Source organism: Ostrinia furnacalis, unplaced genomic scaffold, assembly GCF_004193835.3.
Source record: "Ostrinia furnacalis isolate ACB-3 unplaced genomic scaffold, ASM419383v2 OfSCF0631, whole genome shotgun sequence".
Classification (NCBI taxonomy): Eukaryota; Metazoa; Arthropoda; class Insecta; order Lepidoptera; family Crambidae; genus Ostrinia; species Ostrinia furnacalis.
Window position 1 is genome coordinate 417,154 of NW_021130870.1, and position 23,620 is coordinate 440,773.

General features: G+C 39.0%; 1 protein-coding gene across 1 annotated transcript in view; it reads left to right on the top strand.

Annotated features, from left to right (window-relative positions):
- The window catches only part of 5-HT2A (5-hydroxytryptamine receptor 2A), a 58,613-nt gene that overhangs the window by 30,156 nt on the left and 4,837 nt on the right, over positions 1-23,620 (top strand). The window contains exons 4-7 of the mRNA XM_028323274.1: positions 4,777-4,975; positions 16,640-16,768; positions 17,215-17,418; positions 19,191-19,360. Coding sequence (XP_028179075.1) covers positions 4,777-4,975; positions 16,640-16,768; positions 17,215-17,418; positions 19,191-19,360 — 702 coding nt within the window. The remainder of the gene's footprint in view (positions 1-4,776; positions 4,976-16,639; positions 16,769-17,214; positions 17,419-19,190; positions 19,361-23,620) is intronic.

Here is a 23,620-nt window from a genome sequence, read left to right on the forward strand (position 1 = left end):
AGCTTAACTCTCGTAATCGTAGAGCTGTTATCATGACAACGACACAAATTATTGACACACAAATTAGTGTCAATAATTTGCGTAAATAGTGAAAACAAATAAAACACGTTCATCAGAGCCAATATTGGTCTATATTGAATAAAGATTTTTCATTTTCAATATGAAAAGATTGTTAGCTACCTACTAGATATTTTGTCAAAAAACATCTTTATATCGATTATTTAAGCAAATTAATATAATAACAAACTTATTTTATCTCGTGACAGCAAACAATCCGCTGTCATGACAATTACAGGTCTTCGACTATGAGAGTTGTTCGTGCTTGACTTCGAGAGTTGTTCGTGCTGGACTTCGAGAGTTGTTCATGCTTGGGGTACTGAAACCACTCACAAGTTCGATCGCAAGTCGATCGGAATTTGTATTCATTATGCCTTTGATTTTCTCCTGAGGATTTTCGTTTGACGGCTACTTTCTGACGCTTTGACACAAGACCCTATTAATTCAATAGTTAATTTTTATAATGGCACTGAACACGTTTACATTGAGTTTCTTTTGCTACTTCTTTTCATATTCGTTTAGGTTCTATTTAGCCTTTACTGATGAATTGTATTGTTTACCAAATTGATAGCTTAAAAGTTTTTAAAAATGGCAAAAGGATTGTTCAAAGGTTGTTTCAGCAACTCGTACTTTTACCATGTTTAATGAGCGCAAATCTAAAACTGTCTAAAATTAATATAACAAAAATAAAAATATTTTCACAATGATTATTGACAATCTCAATTATTATTCTAACCACTATCCCATACTACTCAATAAACGCTCTCACCCTGGTGAAATATGAAATAATTCAATGATGAAATTTTAATATACGCGTTAAATTTAAAGTCCACGGAAGTAAACTTGCCTAGGGTATGTTGCCAACAAAATTTATTTTATCCTAGAGCGGCACTCAAATAGAGCATCCAGGAAATTTGCACCAAAGTGGCGTTGAAAATTATTCGCAAATGTAATCACCCTCGGGCAGTTCATTAAAAATCACTCATTGGGCCAACCCTGGCTTCAGCAGTGGCTGAAATAGCACTACCTGTCTCGCTCTCCCAACTACGGGAAAGAGCGAGACGTCTGCAGCTACTTCGGAAGAGAACAAACCCTTGAGCTCAATAGCTTCATTTGGAGTTATTCAAAAAGAGCCAAATGCAGTGCATTGTAATTGAATGTCAGGTAAAATGAATCGTATGTCAATGGGATAAAGTTCATGAATCAGATGCAGTCTGAATATTCGTCAACCAAGATTTTAAAATTATTTAATTCAAACTTTTTATAAGTGTCAAACTTTTTTTGTGCTAAATTACGATAACTTTTAGGTAGTAAAATACACGTTGAATGAATATTAGTAATTTAGGGGTAGCAAAAATATCAATATAATTAGTCTTTGGCCAGACAGGTATTTGCACAAAACATTACGAATAACTTACCAATCATCGAATGCTCATAAGAGACTTTATATCATATGTTTTAATATGCCCTAGACAAACATTTGGCAAGTGCTGAGAAGAAGTGTCAATTGATCCAAACTCGATGGTCCTATTTTGTGATACTTTATACACCAAAAGAGCTCTATTCGTAAAGCCTTTCAAATCCAGATTTAGTACTTCATATCCTTGAGAACCCAACACATTCAGGGAGGATTTAGAAGGCATATATTGGACTTGATTTATTTTAAGCCGACAGTAACTTTTAAGGGTTGCTTACTTAAAGTACCTAGTTGCCGCTTAAGCAACTAACATTTATGATGAATGTGAAAGTTACTAGGAGAAGGTGTTCACTGCTCAATTCCTTGTTTTGTTTGTGTATTTGTAACCTTGGAACTCCGTCATTTCTGAAGCGATTTAAAAAATATTTTTAATTATTATGTAGGTACAGAAACCTTAATCTCAGTAGGAAGGAAGAAAAATAAAGTGTCAAGTGAAAGTTACCTTTTAGATTTAGTTTTTTTTTATATCATACTTATACTTATATGTAGTTTTTTTTAGCCCAAATTGTATAAATAAGTATAAGCACGACTCATCCGAAACTTCAAGAGAACACGCTGGAATACACGCGAGTGCGGTTAACTGAAGCGCGAAATGGTTAACGCTCGTAGAATACCATAGCGTGCGTAAAACGCTAAAAAAAACGCTACTCTAAAGCCTGATTTGAGTATATTTGCCTGACGTTGTGTCATGAATGACGCATCAGGACGGATCCAGTTTCATAATAAAGTCCCACGATTCTGAAACGTCAAGTGGCAAAAGTCAAAAACTAACAACCCAGTATTGCTAATAGCGTTCTTCTGTAAATGTCATAATTGTATGTTTGTCCAACGTGGTATCCTTTTTTGGACATCTGTACTGTTGTGTCGTGTATTGGCTTCTGACGTACCTACATGATTGTCGCATACTGCATGTAACCGATTCTGTTCTGATGCGTCACAACAACACGTCACATCACGCCAGACAAATATAAATCCGCTTAATACCTAGCTTATAAAAGTGTCAAATCTGTACAAGACACCAACTGAATTCAAAATGTTTCCAGCTCATTTAANCCCAACACATTCAGGGAGGATTTAGAAGGCATATATTGGACTTGATTTATTTTAAGCCGACAGTAACTTTTAAGGGTTGCTTACTTAAAGTACCTAGTTGCCGCTTAAGCAACTTTATGATGTATGTGAAAGTTACTAGGAGAAGGTGTTCACTGCTCAATTCATTGTGTTTTGTTTGTGTATTTATAACTTTGGAACTAGGTACGTCATTTCTGAAGCGATTTAAAAAAATCTTTTTAATTACACAGAAACCCTAATCTCAGAAGAAAGGAAGAAATATAAAGCCAAGTGAAAATTACATTTAATATTTAGTTTTTTTTAGCCCAACCTACATAATAATATGAAGTGTACGCCTTTGGTGTTCTTTATTGTATAAATAAGTATAAGGACTCATCCGAAACTTCAAGAGAAGACGCTGGAATGCACGCGAGTGCGGTTAACTGAAGCGCGGAATGTAACACTTGTAAATGCTACAGCGTGCGTAAGATACGAAAAAACAAAACGCTACTTTAAAGCTGGATTTATATTGCCTGACGGATTGTGTCATAGCATGACGCATCAGAACGGAGACGGAGTCAGTTTCACACACTAGACCAGCGTTTCTTAATCTTTTTTGTCCACGGGGGTCCGTGAGGAAATCAAGCACAATTTTAAGGACCGCAGTAATAAAAAAGCAGCAATAAATTTCGATTTTGGTGGCATTTATTTATGATGGTTAAATGGTCCATATCCACACATATGCTCGTGGACCCCCAGGGGTCCAGGGACCACAGGTTAAGAAACACTAGACTGTTGTATTGTGTAGTGGCTTCTAATGTACTTGTCGCTTAATGCATGTAACCGATTCTGTTCTGATGCGTCACAACACCACAACATGACATAATACGACACACCACGCTAGACAAAATAATATAAATCTTAATGCCTAGCTTATAAAGGTGTCAAATCTGTACAAGACACCAACTTAATTCAAAATGTTTCCAGCTCATTTAATTTTAATTTTAAATTGACATTAAAATGTCATCATTTCGGTGTCCGACTGTACTTTGTCCGGGAAATTGTTAATAAACTCTCCAATTGGCGCCGGTTTGAGCTGTCTCTGTTAATTAATTCTCTTTATTATTAATGGCTTTTGTCACAACTGTTGCACTGGAATTTTAACGGGGCGTAATTTTTTGAGAAAACTTAGTTTAGAAATCGTAAGGATATCCTTGAGACTGCTAAATTCATGTTTTGAAAAACCTGCAACCATTCGTAGTTTTTTAAATCTTTCGTGATAAAATTATTAAAGCTTTACTAATATAATCTTCGGTACCTAGGTAATACGAGTATGACAGTATTTAGGTTACATATCTAGGACTCTAGAAGTCTACATGTTGCTGTGTAAAATAATATTCAAATCTATATTTTTCGTTTGGAATACGTTCGCCGAAATAATTATGAGTATATTATTTTCATAGAGGTAGCAGGAAGACGCTGGATGCAGGCCGCTACCAACCATTTTGGAAATCATTGGGGGAGGCCTAAGCACAGCAAGTGGGCGTTCTATGGTTGAAATGATGATGATGATTTTCTACTTCTGAACTTAGACAATAAAACGAATATAACGTTTCATCAACCTAATACCGTCCACTGCTTGACAAAGACCTCCCCCGGTATTTCCACAGCGACTGGTTCTGCGCTGCTCGCATCTGGATCTCCTTCCCACATAACGTAACATAATATTGATAATTAATACGTTGTCTGGTACACATAGTACAAGCTATGCTTAGTATGGAACTGTATAGTGCAGTGTATGAAGTCTAACCCAAGGATGGGTATTATTTACCAACTCCACACAAGAGTACTGGCTGGACACACTTGTCCAGTTGGTGAAATTCAAAATTAGTAACATATTTTTTTTTCTCTTCTATTCTGCTACTTGGCAATCTGTTTCCGTGAAACAATAATCCAATCATCTGTCTGATTCCAATCCGGTTCTTGAGGCGTTCAGTAAGAGACTAGTCCAGTGAGTCATCTCTTATTCTTTCACTGCGAATCTTTTTGCTAGGTTTTGAATGCCATGTCGAGACATTCAAAATTATTTTGTCTTTCGTTGTCTGTGTTCAGTCTCTTGTGTTGAGCTGGTGAATAGCTTCTAAAGATATTTGTTCAAGGTCATTATTATGTACTTTACCTTTCTCCAACAGGTCTGATCAACCGCAACAACATAATGCCAACCCCAGAGCTGTGCGTGATCAACAACCGTCTGTTCTGGGTGTTCGGCTCGCTGGTCGCGTTCTACATCCCCATGCTGACGATGGTGGTGTCGTTCGCGCTGACGGTGCAGCTGCTCAAGCGGCAGGCGCGGCTCGCGGCCGCTCCGGCGCCCGGGGGAACGCAAAGGAGGTTANGCGGAGGTCAGTGGTGCAGGATCCAGTAATGCAGGACCCAGTTATTAAGGATCCAGTATTGCAGGAGACAGTAAGGCAGGAGACAGTAATGCAGAAGACAGTAATGCAGGACCCATTAATGCAGGATCCAGTAATGCAGGAGACATTAGAGTAGGAACCAGTAATGCAGGACCTATTAATGCAGGATCCAGTAATGCAGGATCCAGTTATTAAGAATCCAGTATTGCAGGAGACAGTAAGGCAGGAGACAGTAATGCAGGAGACAGTAATGCAGGATCAAGTAATGCAGGATCCAGTTATTAAGGATCCAGTAATGCAGTATCCAGTAGTGTAGAAGACAGTAATGCAGAATCCAGAAATGCAGAATCCAGTAGCACGCAGCGGAGGTCAGGGGCTCCAGGGATGCAGGTCCCGCAATGCATGATCCAGTAATGCAGGATCTAGTTACTAAGGATGCAGTAATGCCATGATCAACAACTGTCTGTTCTGGGTGCTCGGCTCGCTGGTCGCGTTCTACATCCCCATGCTGACGATGGTGGTGTCGTTTGCGGTAACAGTGCAACTGCTCAAGCGGCAGGCGCTGCTCGCGGCCGCTCCGGCGCCCGGCGGCACGCAGCGGAGGTTAGAGGTTATCTTATTTGCGTCTCTATGGGCCGAGTAAATACAAATGAGTAGGTTATCTTCATAGAAACGCACGGGCGCGGTTTGTATGTGAGCGCGCCAATACGAATGCGGCGCGCACGCACACACTGACAAACTTTAGCGTGGATTAGCGGGGAGCCAGTCGTGGTTGGTGCGCTCAACTGCGCTCACATACAAACCGCGCTCGGTGTGTTTCTATGAAGATAACCTACTCATTTGTATTTACTCTTCTATGGGCCCGTTCTCTCGGCAATACGGTTTTGCAGGATCCCGCAAAACTGGACTGTTGTGTGTTTGAAATTTGAATTGCAAATTACATAACAACGTCCTGTTCTGGGGTCTACCTCAGAGCAGGACACAATGCTGAGCGGATGCAATTTTGGTCCACAACATGTGCAAGTATTTTAAGCTAAAAAATAACCCGTCATTTCCAGTCTGTTATTTTCAAGCTTCATGAAAACTGTGGCACTAGTAAAAATGTACGCTCCGGTCAGTATCTTATCGTAGAGTATTACTCAATGCTCAGCTTGAAAAATATCCTGCGAGTATATTTTGTGTTAAAGCCAGATAAATGTTTGGTCATCAATATGACCTACATAAGTACCTACTTAGGTACTTGAGAAATGATGTCAGTTTGTTTAAAAATAGTACTAAATGGACTTACTTGAGATGTAGGTAATTTTGTATAAGATCTATATAGGTAATTTTTACATTTACAAGTAAGTACGTATATTCCTAGGTCGTCGAACAAATAAAACCTTTCCCAATTTTTTTCCAAAATTAATTGAAGGGAAATGATATAAATATCGTACCCAAATATAAAAATGAACCCTGCCTTAGATAAGTGCCTATTCGAGTTCAATGGTTAGGAAAAAATATACGGCGAGGCGGGTCAAGATCAAGATCTATGATGATAACTCATTTTCATGTTACATTTGAATTATTTTGCCACCAGAGGGCAGCAGTTTGGCATGAAATAGACGCAATAAAAATTGGAACTGTTTTCTGTGGGAATACGTTTGAAATTCAATTGAAATGTTTTACACATTTTGGACCTTGTATAGGATTAAAAAAAACTCTGAAAAAATCCTTTACGTAGAAAACAAAGCAATATTCCTTTGCCCGTTGAAAAAAAAATTAAGTCTGTCTGTCCATCTCTATATGGTAAGAGGTTTCGTTTGTTATGTTTAAACTTTTCCGTCAGTAAAATCATTTTTACTCGTTTTTTTAGAAACATGATGATAGATTACTACGATAAAAAAATGTGTATAATAGAAATACATCGTATAATTAATGTTAAATCAATTTTCGGGATAAAATTAGAAGGGATTTTTTTAATCAGACAGGCCGTTACCTATAATTTAAAGAATACGTGTGAAACCAACTTTTTTTTATTACAAAAACTAAAGAGAAGACTACTACTATCTAATTCTGTAATACCATTTAACAATAACTCCAGAAACACTATCTAAACAATTGAACAACTTTGTGTTACGATTAAATGTTAACTGAACCAATTATAAGTTTATGCCTATCACAACTGGCTAACCAAGCTTTGTTGGAGAACTACTAATTTTATCATTTAGGACTATAACACACTAGTAACTATCAGGTGGGGTTTCCAGCAAAGCGGTGAGCAGATGTATTTGAATATATATTTTTTCCGCAACGAGGAAGCTCTTGGCCTGTATCTCACCTGATGGAAGCGAGCTTCACCCGGAATCCTCAACCACGGAGGAACTGCCTATCTTACCTCTAACTGCCGGAACACAATAATGCTGTTGACATTGTTGTTATGGCGACAGACTTAGGTAAGATGGTGGTAGCTAGCCAGGCGGACTTAGAACAAGCCCTACCACCAACCAAACCGCACAGAAAAATCTGCCCCCACAGGCAGGAATCGAACCCGGGACCTCTGCGTCTGAAGCAGGTGGTCTTACCACTAGACTACAAAGGTGGTTTATAACCAATCAGATTTCGTTATTTCCGTATCGCCTCTCCACTCAGCTTCGGACCGATTTGTAGCGGCCCGCATCCAGTGCTTTCCAGCTACCTCTATGAGGTCGGTCCACCTTGTCGGTGGACGTCCTACGTTGGCTTAAAGATGTAAAACCATCTACAAATTGTTTCTTCTGACAGACAACACATCAAATTCCATTTACTTGCAAAAAAGGACCTATAAGAATGATGTCATGATGATAGAGCTGGGACGTGTTTAAGCGCTTTTTAAGAAGAAGATGCCAGTGTTAAACTCGATATGCTCGCGTCCGTTTGAACTGAATTACCGGGTGTGCAGTCTACTATCATATTTAGCAACCACAATGTTAATCTACCAACCCATTAGACGACATAAATCATTAACTGCATATCGGAACGCGGTCAGTAGATAGTTAGTTGTGTAATAAAATACCCTTAATGTTCTTGTTTAAGCTATATTATGAGCTCGTGAAGTGGAATTTGTTTTATTATTACAACCATTGTTAAATATGAAGCAACTGCCTCATCAGCCCGTATGATGGACACAACATACCTTGTGGTTAGCCTTTTGAGTCCCTACTGGCGTAAAGAATATCCTTCCAAACTTCCTATAAAAATCAATGGATGCAAGACGTTTCCAAAAGGCCAATCTGGAAATCATTGCTAGAGACCTATTTTCAGTGATTAACCTGTAATTGAAATCATGATGAAAATATTGGCACAATATAAAGACAACTAATCCTTGTCTCTGTTTGATTTGATTCTGGCTGATGTATTTATTAGAGCAATAAGTGACCAAAATTGTTTTAATTTCTGAAAAAGCTCTCCATTAATTCGGTTTTACTTTTGACACCCGGTATAAGAAAGTTGTAAGAAAGAAACATTTACGATGAACATCACATAGTTAAGAAAAAAAAGACAGAAATAGCACATAAATATTACATAGTAAATAGGAAATAAAAAGTGAACTGAGTAGTGCAACTGTCGCAACTGCGATGCCCATCGCAATGGGATACTCAGCATATGCCGTGGCCCTAGGCGAGGAAGGCTATGACGCTAGTTGTCAGTGTGCCCCAATTACTGTTGTATACTGTTTTTACTACTCTAACGTAATGAACACGTTAAATAACCAATGCCAATACAGTCTCTAAATTTTAAACCACATAACAATGAGAATTAATCTAATAAACAAAAGCCGTTACTAATTTATAGACCACGAATAGTAAACTCATCGTAAATTGGTCACTAGTTCCAGCCGAACAATTACATTAGGGTTTTATAGCCGATTATACGGCACTAGAGTTAGGCCAGAAGAGAACAGACAGTACATTTAGATGTAGTACAAAGACGCTGGTTAATATCTTGTGAAAACAAATCTAATAAACCATATTTCAAAGTACATTACTAACATGCTTGTTATCTCCTCCAGCTATTATGACCCCGCATAAGCAATCATAAGCCGTGTGGTGACGGCAGAGTAGAATACATTTTTCACCAATCCCTACTCTTCCCCCGGGTGTCAAAAGAGGCGACTTAGACACTACACATCAAACAGAGCGCTCTCTGAAAAACATCAATCTTTTAAACTGCGATCTCCAACCCGACTGCCAAGCGTGGGGATCATGGCAAAACCCTCCACTAACAGTGGAGGAGGCTCATAGTCTAGCAGTGGACTGTAAAGGGCTGTTGATGATGGTGATGGAAGCAATCATTGAATCGAGACTCCGGTACCGACTCTGTATCCCCGTTGTCGCTTGTATGATACTGTTTTACTTTACTTATTAGTCATTTTTTTTTTGTAGTAAGTAGGCATACCTACACATAAATATGATTATTTTGTAATTCTAAAAAGTTCTAAATGTGAGCAATGCCGATCGCTGTGGAAATACTTGGACAAAGGCTTGTCCAGCCGTGGACGTCATTTGGCTGAAACGATAAGTACCTAGTATACACACTTCATGATGTTGTTTGTTCTGTACTGGCTCTTCTTGCTATACTATATCTTATATCTGCTCGTTATAGATAATTCAGTTAGGTTCTCAACGTGTTTGTGTAGTTTATCGGCTATCTCCCGTATTTTATATCTTGTCATATCATAATGGTTTATTGTCACCAGATATTATGGTGTGAGGTATTAGGATCTAATATCAAGGTTATAGATCTAAGAGGGAATAGGTATTGAGCGCCAGAGATTGTATGAAATAATTTAGTTATTTAGTCGTTGGTCTACCTCCAGAAACTTGCTGCCCCCATCGGCTAACGACAAGGTGAACCGAAGATATCGTAAAGGTAGCAGGAAGGCGCTGGACGCAGGCTGCTACCAACCGGGCAACATGGAAAGCAATGGGGGAGGCCATGGTCAGCTGTGGACATCCTATGGCTGAGATGATGATGAATTTAGATGCTATGTATTGATGATGATGATGAATTTAGATGTACATATTTGATTAGAAATTTTTGCGTATTTTCTAAGTTTGACTAGATGGCGCAAAAAATATTCAAAGACATTATAATTATTGTAGGTTATTCCAGATGCTACTCTTTATTTTTATTGACGACTGTTTGGTGTAGTGGTTCAAGTACCCGGTCTGCCAGGAGTCGTGGGTTTGATTCCCACAAAAACATTTTATATGCATGAACGCATTTGTCTGTATTGGCAACTCACTAAGGCGTTTCTCTGTACTTATGTATATTATGTACCTATGTATTTACAAAAAAAATAAAGCATTTAAGTATATTCAAATCCGTTGTCTGCTATCCATAGTAAAGCTTTGCTTAGTTCGGGGCTAGAGGCGCAGTGTAAAAATGTTAAAGGATTTTTATTTGTTTATCATTCCGATCTCGCAGGCAAGCTACGGCTACCATTTTCCGTACCTACCCTACCCTGTAAATCTTAAAAACAATTTCTTCTTCAAGACGGGACAAATTGCACAACCTAATCGGCTATAAGTACAGGATTCCAATTTACAATGTACGTGTTGGAAGGGTATACCACAATAGGGGGCATGGCGGTAGGAACTGAATTTTTTAAATGAACCCAAATCGTGGGCCATTTTTTTTTACATATTGCAGATACCGGCGCGAGGTAGGTGTTATCAAGTGTACGTACGTATCAAATACCCATCTACACTAATATTATAAAGAGAGAAATTTGATTGNGATTCCGATATTCATGCCCTAGTACCTACGTATATTCCTAGGTCGTCGAACAAATAAAACCTTTCCCAATTTTTTTCCAAAATTAATTGAAGGGAAATGATATAAATATCGTACCCAAATATAAAAATGAACCCTGCCTTAGATAAGTGCCTATTCGAGTTCAATGGTTAGGAAAAAATATACGGCGAGGCGGGTCAAGATCAAGATCTATGATGATAACTCATTTTCATGTTACATTTGAATTATTTTGCCACCAGAGGGCAGCAGTTTGGCATGGAATAGACGCAATAAAAATTGGAACTGTTTTCTGTGGGAATACGTTTGAAATTCAATTGAAATGTTTTACACATTTTGGACCTTGTATAGGATTAAAAAAAACTCTGAAAAAATCCTTTACGTAGAAAACTAAGCAATATTCCTTTGCCTGTTGAAAAAAAAATTAAGTCTGTCTGTCCATCTCTATATGGTAAGAGGTTTCGTTTGTTATGTTTAAACTTTTCCGTCAGTAAAATCATTTTTACTGGTTTTTTTAGAAACATGATGATAGATTACTACGATAAAAAAATGTGTATAATAGAAATACATCGTATAATTAATGTTAAATCAATTTTCGGGATAAAATTAGTAAGTATTTACCTTTAAAGAATACGTGTGAAATCAACCTTTTTTTATTACAAAAACTAAAGAGAAGACAATTTCAAAAAATATTTATTTAATTCTAATTACTATCTACTTCTGTAATACCATTCAACAATAACTCCAGAAACACTATCTAAACAATTGAACAACTTTGTGTTACGATTAAACGTTAACTGAACCAATTATAAGTTTATGCCTATCACAACTGGCTACACAAGCTTGTTGGAGATCTACTAATTTTATCATTTAGGACTATAACACACTAGTAACTTTCAGGTGGGGTTTCCACCAAAGCGGTGAGCAGATGTATTTGAATATATATTTTTTCCGCAACGAGGAAGCTCTTGGCCTGTATCTCACCTGATGGAAGCGAGCTTCACCCGGAATCCTCAACCACGGAGGAACTGCCTATCTTACCTCTAACTGCCGGAACACAATAATGCTGTTGACATTGTTGTTATGGCGACAGACTTAGGTAAGATGGTGGTAGCTAGCCAGGCGGACTTAGAACAAGCCCTACCACCAACCAAACCGCACAGAAAAATCTGCCCCCACAGGCAGGAATCGAACCCGGGACCTCTGCGTCTGAAGCAGGTGGTCTTACCACTAGACTACAAAGGTGATTTATAACCAATCCGATTTCGTTATTTCCGTATCGCCTCTCCGCTCAGCTTCGGTTCGGTTATCCAAACACAATCTTCTCTCCTTGCCTTGGTAGAAACCGGGCCTTAGACTGGTTTACAAGTCTTTATGATGGTTTCATCATCATCAGCAACATCATTTCAGCCATAAGAAGTCCATAGGCCTTCCCCAATGAATTCCATAATGACCGATTGGTAGCGGCCCGCATCCAGTGCCTTCCAGCTACCTCTATGAGGTCGGTCCACCTTGTCGGTGGACGTCCTACGTTGGCTTAAAGATGTAAAACCATCTACAAATTGTTTCTTCTGACAGACAACACATCAAATTCATTTACTTGCAAAAAAGGACCTATAAGAATGATGTCATGATGATAGAGCTGGGACGTGTTTAAGCGCTTTTTAAGAAGAAGATGCCAGTGTTAAACTCGATATGCTCGCGTCCGTTTGAACTGAAATACCGGGTGTGCAGTCTACTATCATATTTAACAACCACAATGTTAATCTACCAAGCCATTAGACGACATAAATCATTAACTGCATATCGGAACGCGGTCAGTAGATAGTTAGTGGTGTAATAAAATACCCTTAATGTTCTTGTTTAAGCTACCTTATGAGCTTGTGAAGTGGAATCCATACCAATGTTGTTTTATTATGACAACCATTGTCAAATATGAAGCAACTGCTTCATCAGCCCTTAGGATGGACACAAAATACCTTGTGGTTCGCGTCTCGGTATACAATACTTGATCGTTAACTGGTTTGAATCCTTTTGTCCCTACTGGCTGTAAAGATTTATCCTTCAAAAGCTTCTTATAGAAATCCGCTGGATGCAAGACACTTCCAAAAGGCCAATCTGGAAATCATTGCTAGAGACCTATTTTCAGTGATTATCCTATAACTGAAATGATGATGAAACAAATCCTTATCTCTATTTAATTTGATGACTGATTCTGACTGACGTAAGCCATCTTCGGACACACCATCGCCGCCAAGACAGCTAGGAGTCGGAGTGGTCGCCATGGCCGAAATCGGTCGGATGGATCATCATCATCATCATCATCATCTGACTAATGTATTTATTAGAGCATTGTGACTAATATTGTTTTAATTTCTGAAAAAGCTCTCCATTAATTCGGTTTTACTGTTGACACCCGGTATAAGAAAGTTGAAAGAAAGAAACATTTACGATGAACATCACGTAGTTAAGGACAAAGAAGGTTTACGGAAAAAAAGGAAAGATAGCACATAAATATTACAAGGAAATAAAAAGTGAACTGAGCAGAAATAGCACATAAATATTATTATTATTATTATTTATTTATATTAGGAAGACCAGACCATTACATAGTAAATAGGAAATAAAAAGTGAACTGAGTAGTGCAACTGTCGCAACAGCGATGCCCATCGTAATGGGATCCCACTCAGCGTATGCCGTGGCCCACGGTGAGGAAGGCCACGACGCTAGTTGTCAGTGTGCCCCAATTACTGTTGTACTGTTTTTAGTGCTCTACCGTAATGAACACGTTAAATTACCAATGCAAATACAGTCTTTAAATTGTAAACCACATAACAATGAGAATTAATCTAATAAACAAAAGCCGTTACTAATTTATAGACCACGAATAGTAAACTCATCGTAAATTGGTCACTAGTTCCAGCCAAACAATTACATTAGGGTTTTATAGCCGATTATACGGCACTAGAGTTAAGTCAGAAGAGAACAGACAGTACACTTCAATGTAGTACAATTAAGCTGGTTAATATCATGTGAAAACAAATCTAATAAACCATATTTCAAAGTACCAACATTCTTGTTATCTCCTCCAGCTAATATGTCCCCGCATAAGCAATCATAAGCCGTGTGGTGATCAATCCCTACTCTTACCCGGGTGTCGAAAGAGGCGACTACACATCAAACAGAGAACGGGCAGCAGCCGCCCTCTGAAAACATCAATCTCTTAAACTGCGATCTCTAACCCGCCTGCCAAGCGAGGGATGAAGCTGGGGATTATGGCAAAATCGTAGTCCTATCCTACCGTGCTAGTGATATTAGCAGTAACTTCAATATTTTGCTTTTAAAAAAGCTCCCGTCAGCTCATTGAAATAGAGCTCATTATAGTTTTGCCAAAAAATTGAGTTATTGCTGATACCGCTAGCACGGCAGTATAGTGGAGGAGGCTCATAGCCCAGCAGTGGACTGTAAAGTGCTGTTGATGGATGATGGAAGCAATCATTGAATCGAGACTCCGGTACCGACTCTGTTGAACTTTTGTCGCCTCTATCATACTGTATTACTTATCACCAACTTTTTTGTAGTAAGTAGGCATACCTACATATAAATATGATTATTTTGAGAATCTAAAGGTCTATATGCGGGCAAGGCCGATCGCTTGACCTTTGTCCAACAGTGGACGTCACTTGGCTAAAACGAGAAGTTCTAATAAGTAGTATACTACACTACATTATGTTGTTTGTTCTGTACTGGTTTTTCTTGCTATACTATATCTTATATCTGCTCGTTATAGATAATTCAGTTAGGTTCTCAACGTGTTTGTGTAGTTTATCGGCTATCTCCCGTATTTTATATCTTGTCATATCATAATGGTTTATTGTCAGCAGATATTATGGTGCGAGGTATCAGGATTTAATATCAAGGTTATAGACGTAAGGGGGGATTGGTATTGAGCTCCAGAGATTGTATGAAATAATTTAGTTATTTAGTCAGTTGGTCCACCTCCAGAAACTTGCTGCCCCCATCGGCTAACGACAAGGTGAACCGAAGATATCGTAAAGGTAGCAGGAACAGGCCGCTACCAACCGGGCAACATGGAAAGCATTGGGGGAGGCGATGGTCAGCGGTGGACATCCTATGGCTGAGATGATGATGAATTTAGATGCTATGTATTGATGATGATGATGAATTTAGATGTACCTACATAAATATTAGATTAGAAATTTTTGCGTATTTTCTAAGTTTGACTAGATGGCGCAAAAAATATTCAAAGTCATTATAATTATTTTAGGTTATTCCAGATGCTACTCTTTATTTTTATTCACGACTGTTTGGTGTAGTGGTTCAAGTACCCGGTCTGCAATGCCAGGAGTCGTGGGTTCGATTCCCACAAAATCATTTTATATGCATGAACGCATTTGTCTGTATTGGCAAGTTACTAAGGCGTTACTCTGTACCTATATGTACCTTTGTATTTACAAAAAAATAAAGCATTTAAGTATATTCAAATCCGTTGTCTGCTATCCATAGTAAAGCTTTGCTTAGTTCGGGGCTAGAGGCGCAGTGTAAAAATGTTAAAGGATTTTTATTTGTTTATCGTTCCGCAGGCAAGCTACGGCTTCCATTTTCCGTACCCTACCCTGTAAATCTTAAAAACAATTTCTTCTTCAAGACGGGACAAATTGCACAACCTAATCGGCTATAAGTACAGGATTCCAATTTACAATGTACTGTAATGTAATGTGTTGGAAGGGTATACCACAATAGGGGGCATGGCGGTAGGAACTGAATTTTTTAAATGAACCAAAATCGTGGGCCATTTTTTTTTACTTATTGCAGATACCGGCGCGAGGTAGGTGTTATCAAGTGTACGTACGTATCAAATACCCATCTAAACTAATATTATAAAGAGAGAAATTTGATTGTTTGTATTGAATAGGCTCCGAAACCCCTGGACCGATTTGGAAAATAAGAAAATTAGAATTTATTTCTGATGAATATAGGCGGTATGAAGTTCATCGGGTCAGCCAGCAATCTTTTGACTGCTGATAATTTTGGTTGGTAAATTCCAATCGAAAGACATTTACTATTGGACAAAGGCCTCTCCCAAGGAATGGTTGGTAGCCCACTCGGCTGTAAACGTTGACGCTTTCTTGAGGATATTGAAGTACGAGTAGAAATTATAGCACATGAGACTATACATTTTTGTTGAAAAATCATCCTTATTACAAGTTCATAAGAGGCCTCAGTGTTAAGCTTGCTGTGACGTCATCTGAATGCAACGAGCCTTCTAACTTCAACGCAATTGTGTTACGTCTGAGCTTTGCAAAAGGGTCATTTTCCGAAGGGGCTTAAAAATGGATTGTCCCGGGAATCCCTCAAGGATCTATGCCAATTCTGAGACTAAAGAGATTCAATAAACAATACTTATCTGCGATTTTATTTATGGTCTGTTTTCAATGCTCTAGTAAACGAAAAAGTTTTAAGAAATCTCTATTTTTTCAATAGAAAGTCACCTTCAAGAGGAATTGGGATAGCAGCGAAATAAATGAGCATTTATTTTCTAATTTATCACACTTAAAAAAATGACTGAGTGGCCTGTAGTTGAAACGAAGCAAAGAATATTTTAAATACCTACACTTGTGTAAAATTATGTTTTGTCTTTTTGACCACAAGAAATCTAAATAAGTACGCAGCGGTAAGTTAACTTCGTCATTAAAATTATAAAGCAAAAGCTAAATCAAATAATTTTAATTGTTGAGTACCTACAATAAATGAATACGTTGGTGTGCAAGCTGTAATCAGCTTTGTGGATCGAATGTACAAAATAAAGTTAAACGTATTACTAATCTGATATTTTTGTTCTCAGGCAATGCGGAGGGTTCGACAACATGCCCATGCAAGGCTTCCGAAGGGTTGGGGCCAGGAGTTCTCCCGATCTGTCTCCTGGGACATCAGTCTCGAGACAGCTGACCTGGCGGGTCACTAGTGCAACAAGGTACTACTGTTTTTGAACCTAATTGCCTTGAATTAAAGACCAAAACCGAGAAAGTGCTGGCAAGCGCAGCGTAGAGCGTCCACCTATAAGGTGGACAGATGCCTACATTAAGCAGGCTGGAAGGCACGGGATGCAGGTCGCTACCAACCGGCCTATCTGGAATCAGGATCATTGGGCTTTTCAGCAATGGACGTCCTATGGCTGAAATGATGATGATGATGAAGGACCAAAGCAGTGCCCAAAGAAATCGTCGCATATGAGATGAATCTGAATTTGGGGAATCTAATTTCCCATTGCTTGGGTTTTTATTGACGGCCATGCTGCAGATTCAGGATCTATATCTTGCAGAAGTTAAAAGAGTGGAAACAAGGTATAGGTCCCGTTACTATTTCAAGTTATTGTGCCCGTTTCTTATTATTAAAAGACATGTTGCATTTTTTATCCAGCAGGACACAAAGAAACAAAATCGGCGTGAGCGTCTCCCACCCTCAGCTGAGCTATATGAACGGCTGCGGGGGTGCGGGGTCTAATTCCCGGAGGGGGAAGGATGTGGCAACTCAGACCCCTCCCAGCATAGCGGCAGAGACCAGGCGAGCGAGGCTCAGGCCACTGAAATTGACCCTGGCCACACCGAATGCTTTAACACTAAGGTATGTTGATAGAAGGTCAAGGTAATGGTCATAGCAGACTCAACAACTTGTAAAGGGATCAACACCGTATCGCCTTTCGCGAGCTGTCATCGCCTTCCGCTAGCTGTCATCGCGTTTCGCGAGCTGTCATCGACTTTCGCGAGCTGTGAACCGCGAGTTTATTACAAGCATTGTTTATCAGACGTATTCCCATTTGCTAATGGGAATATGTCTGATAAACTTTCTGTATATTTATTTGCAAACAACCGTACCGCAAAACACCGTACCTGCTAAAACGGGATACTGCCGTGTGAACACACAAGTGGATTGACGCGGGAAAGGGCCCTTATCTGTACGACTTTGTATATGGGAATTCTATCTTACACTTTGTTTTAAGGACTATCTACCTAAAACCAGAAATCTAGTGTAGTATCATATTTCCCAGGCTCGGAATGTCCGTACTCCTACCTACCTATCAGCACAAAATACTATCAGTATTTAACTAGTCAATTTTGTCCCGGTAGGCATTTCGCTTTGTAGGCAGTTTGATGAAAATACCCAGGGGGTGGCAGCGCCGTGTGCCCAAGCCCTAAGCTTGAAAATTCGCTGACATGACAATATTCATTCTGTACAGTTTTGTTATTCATCAGGCTGTCAAATTGAACTCCACACGTTCAGAATTTTAACGAGGCAATTACTGCTATAGACAATAATGTGTGACGTGCGCGTTTGAATTAGAGAGAGGCTAAAATATGCATGGGGAATAATTTAACTCGGATGTCTTGGTTATGTAAATTCTTGACAAGGATGTACTAGAAATTAGATACTTTTTTGTCTTAGATTTCCCTTGATGTGGGCGAAATTATCGCCCGTATTCACAAATGATGCTTGCTTAAGTGAAGCAGCAAATCGAATGAACAGCATTTAATAGAGCTCTGTGATTGGTTCTTGTGTCACCCTATGCATCCACAGGCACTGTGAGACCCCACCATAGTAATGTTTGTGTATACGGGCGTATGTCGCTAGTTTGTGAGTTGCTGTGAGTGTAGTGACGTAACACGTATGGCTGAAAATTAAATTGTTGTGAGTGTGGAACGTGAATTGGGGCGTGAAAAACATGTGAGCTGTGAAGCGAGCTGTCGTATCTGATTTCGAACTTGTGGAACTGTCTGTGTGCATTCTGAATTTTAACCTACAATGTTCGGGCCTCGCAACTGCAAGAGTGTTTTTAAAATCTTTTCAATTGAGATACTCATTAATAAGCATTTACATCAAAATTAAAACATAGATAAAAACTATCGCTCTAAGAGGGTTTAATTTTTATTAAAACTATTGATCGATTGCTACATTGATCGATGCCTTATAAGTAGAAAGTTTCGATTCCCCAATGGAATGATTTTGCATCTTAAGGTGAACGCACACTTTACCAAACGAGTCAATAGAAACGATTTTATTTCCGTAGTCGGTTTTGAAACTTTTTGAAACAGCCTGTTAGAGCCTGTTTCGAAAACTTTTTGAGGAACATGGTTGTCTACTCACGGACATTGCCCGCGGGCGGCGTGACCGGAGGGAGCGGCGAGCGTTCGACGAACGAACGAGCAATGTTCGGTTCGCGAGCGAACATCGAAGAAGACGATCCTGACGCACTCTCTTCAACGACCTTGCACTAAACGGTCTCGATAATCTTGTAAATTTATACCGAATAGACAATTATTTTCATACAGTCCACTCTTTTCATTTATTAACTTCCACTCCACTCACTATCGAAGTAACAATGGTTGTTATTTCGACAGGTTTCTAGCCAATCGCAAGAAGGGGCGCTCACTGTCGGCCAACGCTGTGGCCAACGAGCAGAAAGCGACCAAAGTCCTGGGCCTGGTGTTCTTCACCTTCGTGCTGTGCTGGGCGCCTTTCTTCCTGCTCAACATGCTGTTCGCCTCGTGTCCTGCTTGTATAGTTCCAGGTAAAGGTTTTATACACACTAGTCTCACTAGAGGACTCTAGCGCATTACTGAGTCAAGGTATGGGAGCGGCACGGGGAGGGGTGTTATATGTAGCGAAAGAGCATACAAGTCTGATGCACATCAGAAGCCTCGCTGACTTTTGACGACCCACGTCGCTCCTAAACCTCAAACACTGACTTTTCCTACCTTGGGGGTCGGCAGGTTCCCATTAAAAACCTGGTGTTTGTTCTCTCTGCCGCATAGTGGTTGGCGCCTTGGGTACTAGAAACGACCAATGCGCCTTCCGCGGTCGTCCCGCCCTACACGGCGGGACCCAGCACGCTTAGTGGGGAGCTCAAACACTGACTCAGTTATACCATAGTAATCAGTATGTTTTGGAGTTCCTAATAGACTACTTAAATTATCTGACAGGTAACTAAGTAAGTATATAAACACATTGAGAAATTGGTCTCTTGCTAGGTCAAGAATAAATCTACTACACTTTTTAGGTACTTAAAACTTATGCATTTTCTTGTAAAGTATTCAGTTTTTTTTTCAATTACATAATCTTGCGAAATGTTAAATTTATAAAAAAGGTGTTGTTATGAGTAACAGTAATTTTAACCACAATTTTACAATCAAAACTTAACGAATCTAAAGCAGTTTATGTAATTTCAGACTTATACCAAGTTCTGGGCTAGGTATTAGGCTGCCATAGAACGATTCAAAATTGCTTTGCCAGCCAATCATGCTCGAGCTCGGAACCTCTTGGGAAATTTATCCGTTTTGGAAATCGAAACGGATTTAATCCAAAGAAAAATAGTATGAATAATAACATGATTCGTTCATATCGCAGAGCAATTGGGTATTAGAAGCCACATAAATGTATGCGTTTACTTTCGTCAAAAAGCCAAGGCTGCTATGATAGAACTACACACCCTTAATTTATTATCTTACGAGATTTCAGATTCAATCACGTCCAACAAAATTATCAAGTTGTAGTCATCGTTTTTAAATGTAGATTTTAATCCCCTTACTAATAAAAAGTTTCAGACTTTGTTGNGAGCGAGCTGTCGTATCTGATTTCGAACTTGTGGAACTGTCTGTGTGCATTCTGAATTTTAACCTACAATGTTGAGGCCTCGCAACTGCAAAGGTGTTTTTAAAATCTTTTCAATTGCCATAAAATAATAAATATTTAACGACAAACTATAAACAACGATCTCTTTAAGCGAGTTTAATTTTAACGAAAATTATTGATCGATTGCTACATTGATCGATGTCTTAATAAGACTAATGTTGTAATGATGTACTAATGTACGAAGTTTTGATTTCCCAATGGAATGATTTTGCATCTTAAGGTGAACGCACACTTTACCAAACGAGTCAATAGAAACGATTTTATTTCCGTAGTCGGTTTTGAAACTTTTTGAAACAGCCTGTTAGAGCCTGTTTCAAAAACTTTTTGAGGAACATGGTTGTCTAGTCACGGACATTGCCCGCGGGCGGCGTGACCGGAGGGAGCGGCGAGCGTTCGGCGAACGAACGAGCAATGTTCGGTTCGCGAGCGAACATCTAAGAAGACGATCCTGACGCACTCTCTTCAACGACCTTGCACTAAACGGTCTCGATAATCTTGTAAATTTATACCGAATAGACAATTATTTTCATACAGTCCACTCTTTTCATTTATTAACTTCCACTCCACTCACTATCGAAGTAACAATGGTTGTTATTTCGACAGGTTTCTAGCCAATCGCAAGAAGGGGCGCTCGCTGTCGGCCAACGCTGTGGCCAACGAGCAGAAAGCGACCAAAGTCCTGGGCCTGGTGTTCTTCACCTTTGTGCTTTGCTGGGCGCCTTTCTTCTTGCTCAACATTCTGTTCGCCTCGTGTCCTGCTTGTATAGTTCCAGGTAAAGATTTTACCTAAAGAATTTTTGGACATCAAGTATTTGTAATTTTAAGAAACATTTGAGTAAATGGTTGCTATCACTGACACTTTACGATTTAAAAGAGTTCTTTGACTTGCTGTAGTTTTTTTCTTCTTAAGAATCGTCGCTAATATTGTGGTATTTCTAATTTAACTTTTGCATGCTAATAATTTTAGCTTAACATGTATCGTCTGTACTTGACATCTTTATATAACACTAGCTTTCCGCCCGCGGCTTCGCCCGCGTGGAATTTTGTCTGTCACAGAAAAACTTTATCGCGCGCGTCCCTGTTTCAAAAACCGAGATAAAAACTATCCTATGTTCTTTCCCGGGACTCAAACTATATCTATGCCAAAGGACAATGACCAAAAGTGGTCCAAATGTCCACCACTAATGAGACCTATATTGGCTTATAGTCCATTAAATAGAGATTAACTTTCAGTATGGGACGAAAAAACAATAAGCTGTCAGTAAAAAGTTAAGACTGTTTGAAAAATTGTAGTAGTTTACGCGCTAATCTCAAGAACTACTGGTCCGATTTGAAAAAATATTTTGGTTATGGATAGCCCATTATATCAATCTACAAGTTATATTAATAACATCACCCTACAACCAATAGGGGCAGAGCAGTAAAGACAACTATTTTCACGCGTACAAAGTCGTAGGCACAGCTAGTATAATATTTAATAAAATAAAATTCATCTATAAACCCGCGCCACATGCGACATGACATAACATGCCTTTAATAGTCCAAAATGTGCAATGGATAGAATGATATCAAGAACATTTTTCTGATGAAAAGGTAAAAAACAGACTTTTTATTCAGTCATAACTTTTTGCTGACAGCATATTTTTGATTGCGGTTTGGTTATAATGAATCAGTATTTGGTAGACTATTTAACTACATAGGTCTCGTTAGTGGTGGACATTTGGACCACACTCCATACATTTTTGGTCATTGTCCTTTCATCAAAATCGGTTGCGAGGTTAAAGCGGGAAAGCGTAACAGACAGACAGACAGACAGACAGACAGACAGAGTTACTTTCGCATTTATAATATTAGTTGGGATGTTTAATTGCAAATAAATGATTATGATTATTATGATTATGATTATACATACTGGTCTCACTGGGAGCGGCACGGGGAGGGGTGTTCGTGAAAGAGCATACAAGTCTGATCACATCAGAAGGCTCGCTGACGTTTGATAATACAAAAACAACCTCTCGTGCCGCTCCCATATCTCAGGTACAGATTCAGTTAACGTTCGGCCAAACCAACGCGATTAGCGGGCGTGCAGCGATGGCGACCCGACTTAAATACGGGTGAAGCTCGCTTCCACCTTCGACCTGATCATCACTTACCATCAGGTGAGATACAGGCCAAGAGCTTCCTCGTTGTGGATAAAAAAAATACATTGATCGCCATCGTTGCACGCCGGCTGATCGCGTGTGATCGCGTTGGTTTGGCCGAACCTTTATAGGCTGGACTTGTACTCTCTGACAGCCTACTTACTGAAACCATCTGTCAGATTTTTTACCCGTCAAAATAGTTAGTTTTACAATTTGAGATTGAGAAAATATGGTCTCTTTCTTGGTCGACAACGAATCTTTATTTTTAGGTATACTTTTCAGGTAGTTATAATTTATGCATCTTTATGTGGTGTTCAGTTTTTTTTCAATTAATCTTATGAAGTGTTAGGTTGATTAAGAAGGTGTTGTAATTTTAGCCACAATTTTACAATCAAAACTAACGAATGTAAAACAGTGTAGGTACCTAATTTCAGACTTATGCTAAGTTCTGGGCTAGGTATTGGGCTGCCATAGAACGATTCAAAATTGCTTTGCCAGCCAATCATGCTCGAGCTCGGAACCTCTTGGGAAATTTATCCGTTTTGGAAACCGAAACGGATTTAATCCAAAGAAAAATAGCAGTATGAATAATAACATGATTCGTTCATATCGCAGAACAATTGGGTATTAGAAGCCACATAAATGTATGCGTTTACTTTCGTCAAAAAGCCAAGGCTGCTATAATAGAACTACACACCCTTAATTTATTATCTTACGAGATTTCAGATTCAATCACGTCCAACAAAATTATCAAGTTTTAGTCATCGTTTTTAAATGTAGATTTTAATCCCCTTACTAATAAAAAGTTTCAGTCTTTGTTGAACATGGTTTTAAAGTGACATTTCCATACTAAACGTCACTACAAACAAGTGTTCATTATTGAAATAAAAACTTTTCAATGTGTTACGTCTAACTGTCCTATTCTGTCTATCGTATCAATGGTCTGTGTCATTTACATAGCCGTGATAGGTCGCTATTCTATGGGAATGCGTGACATA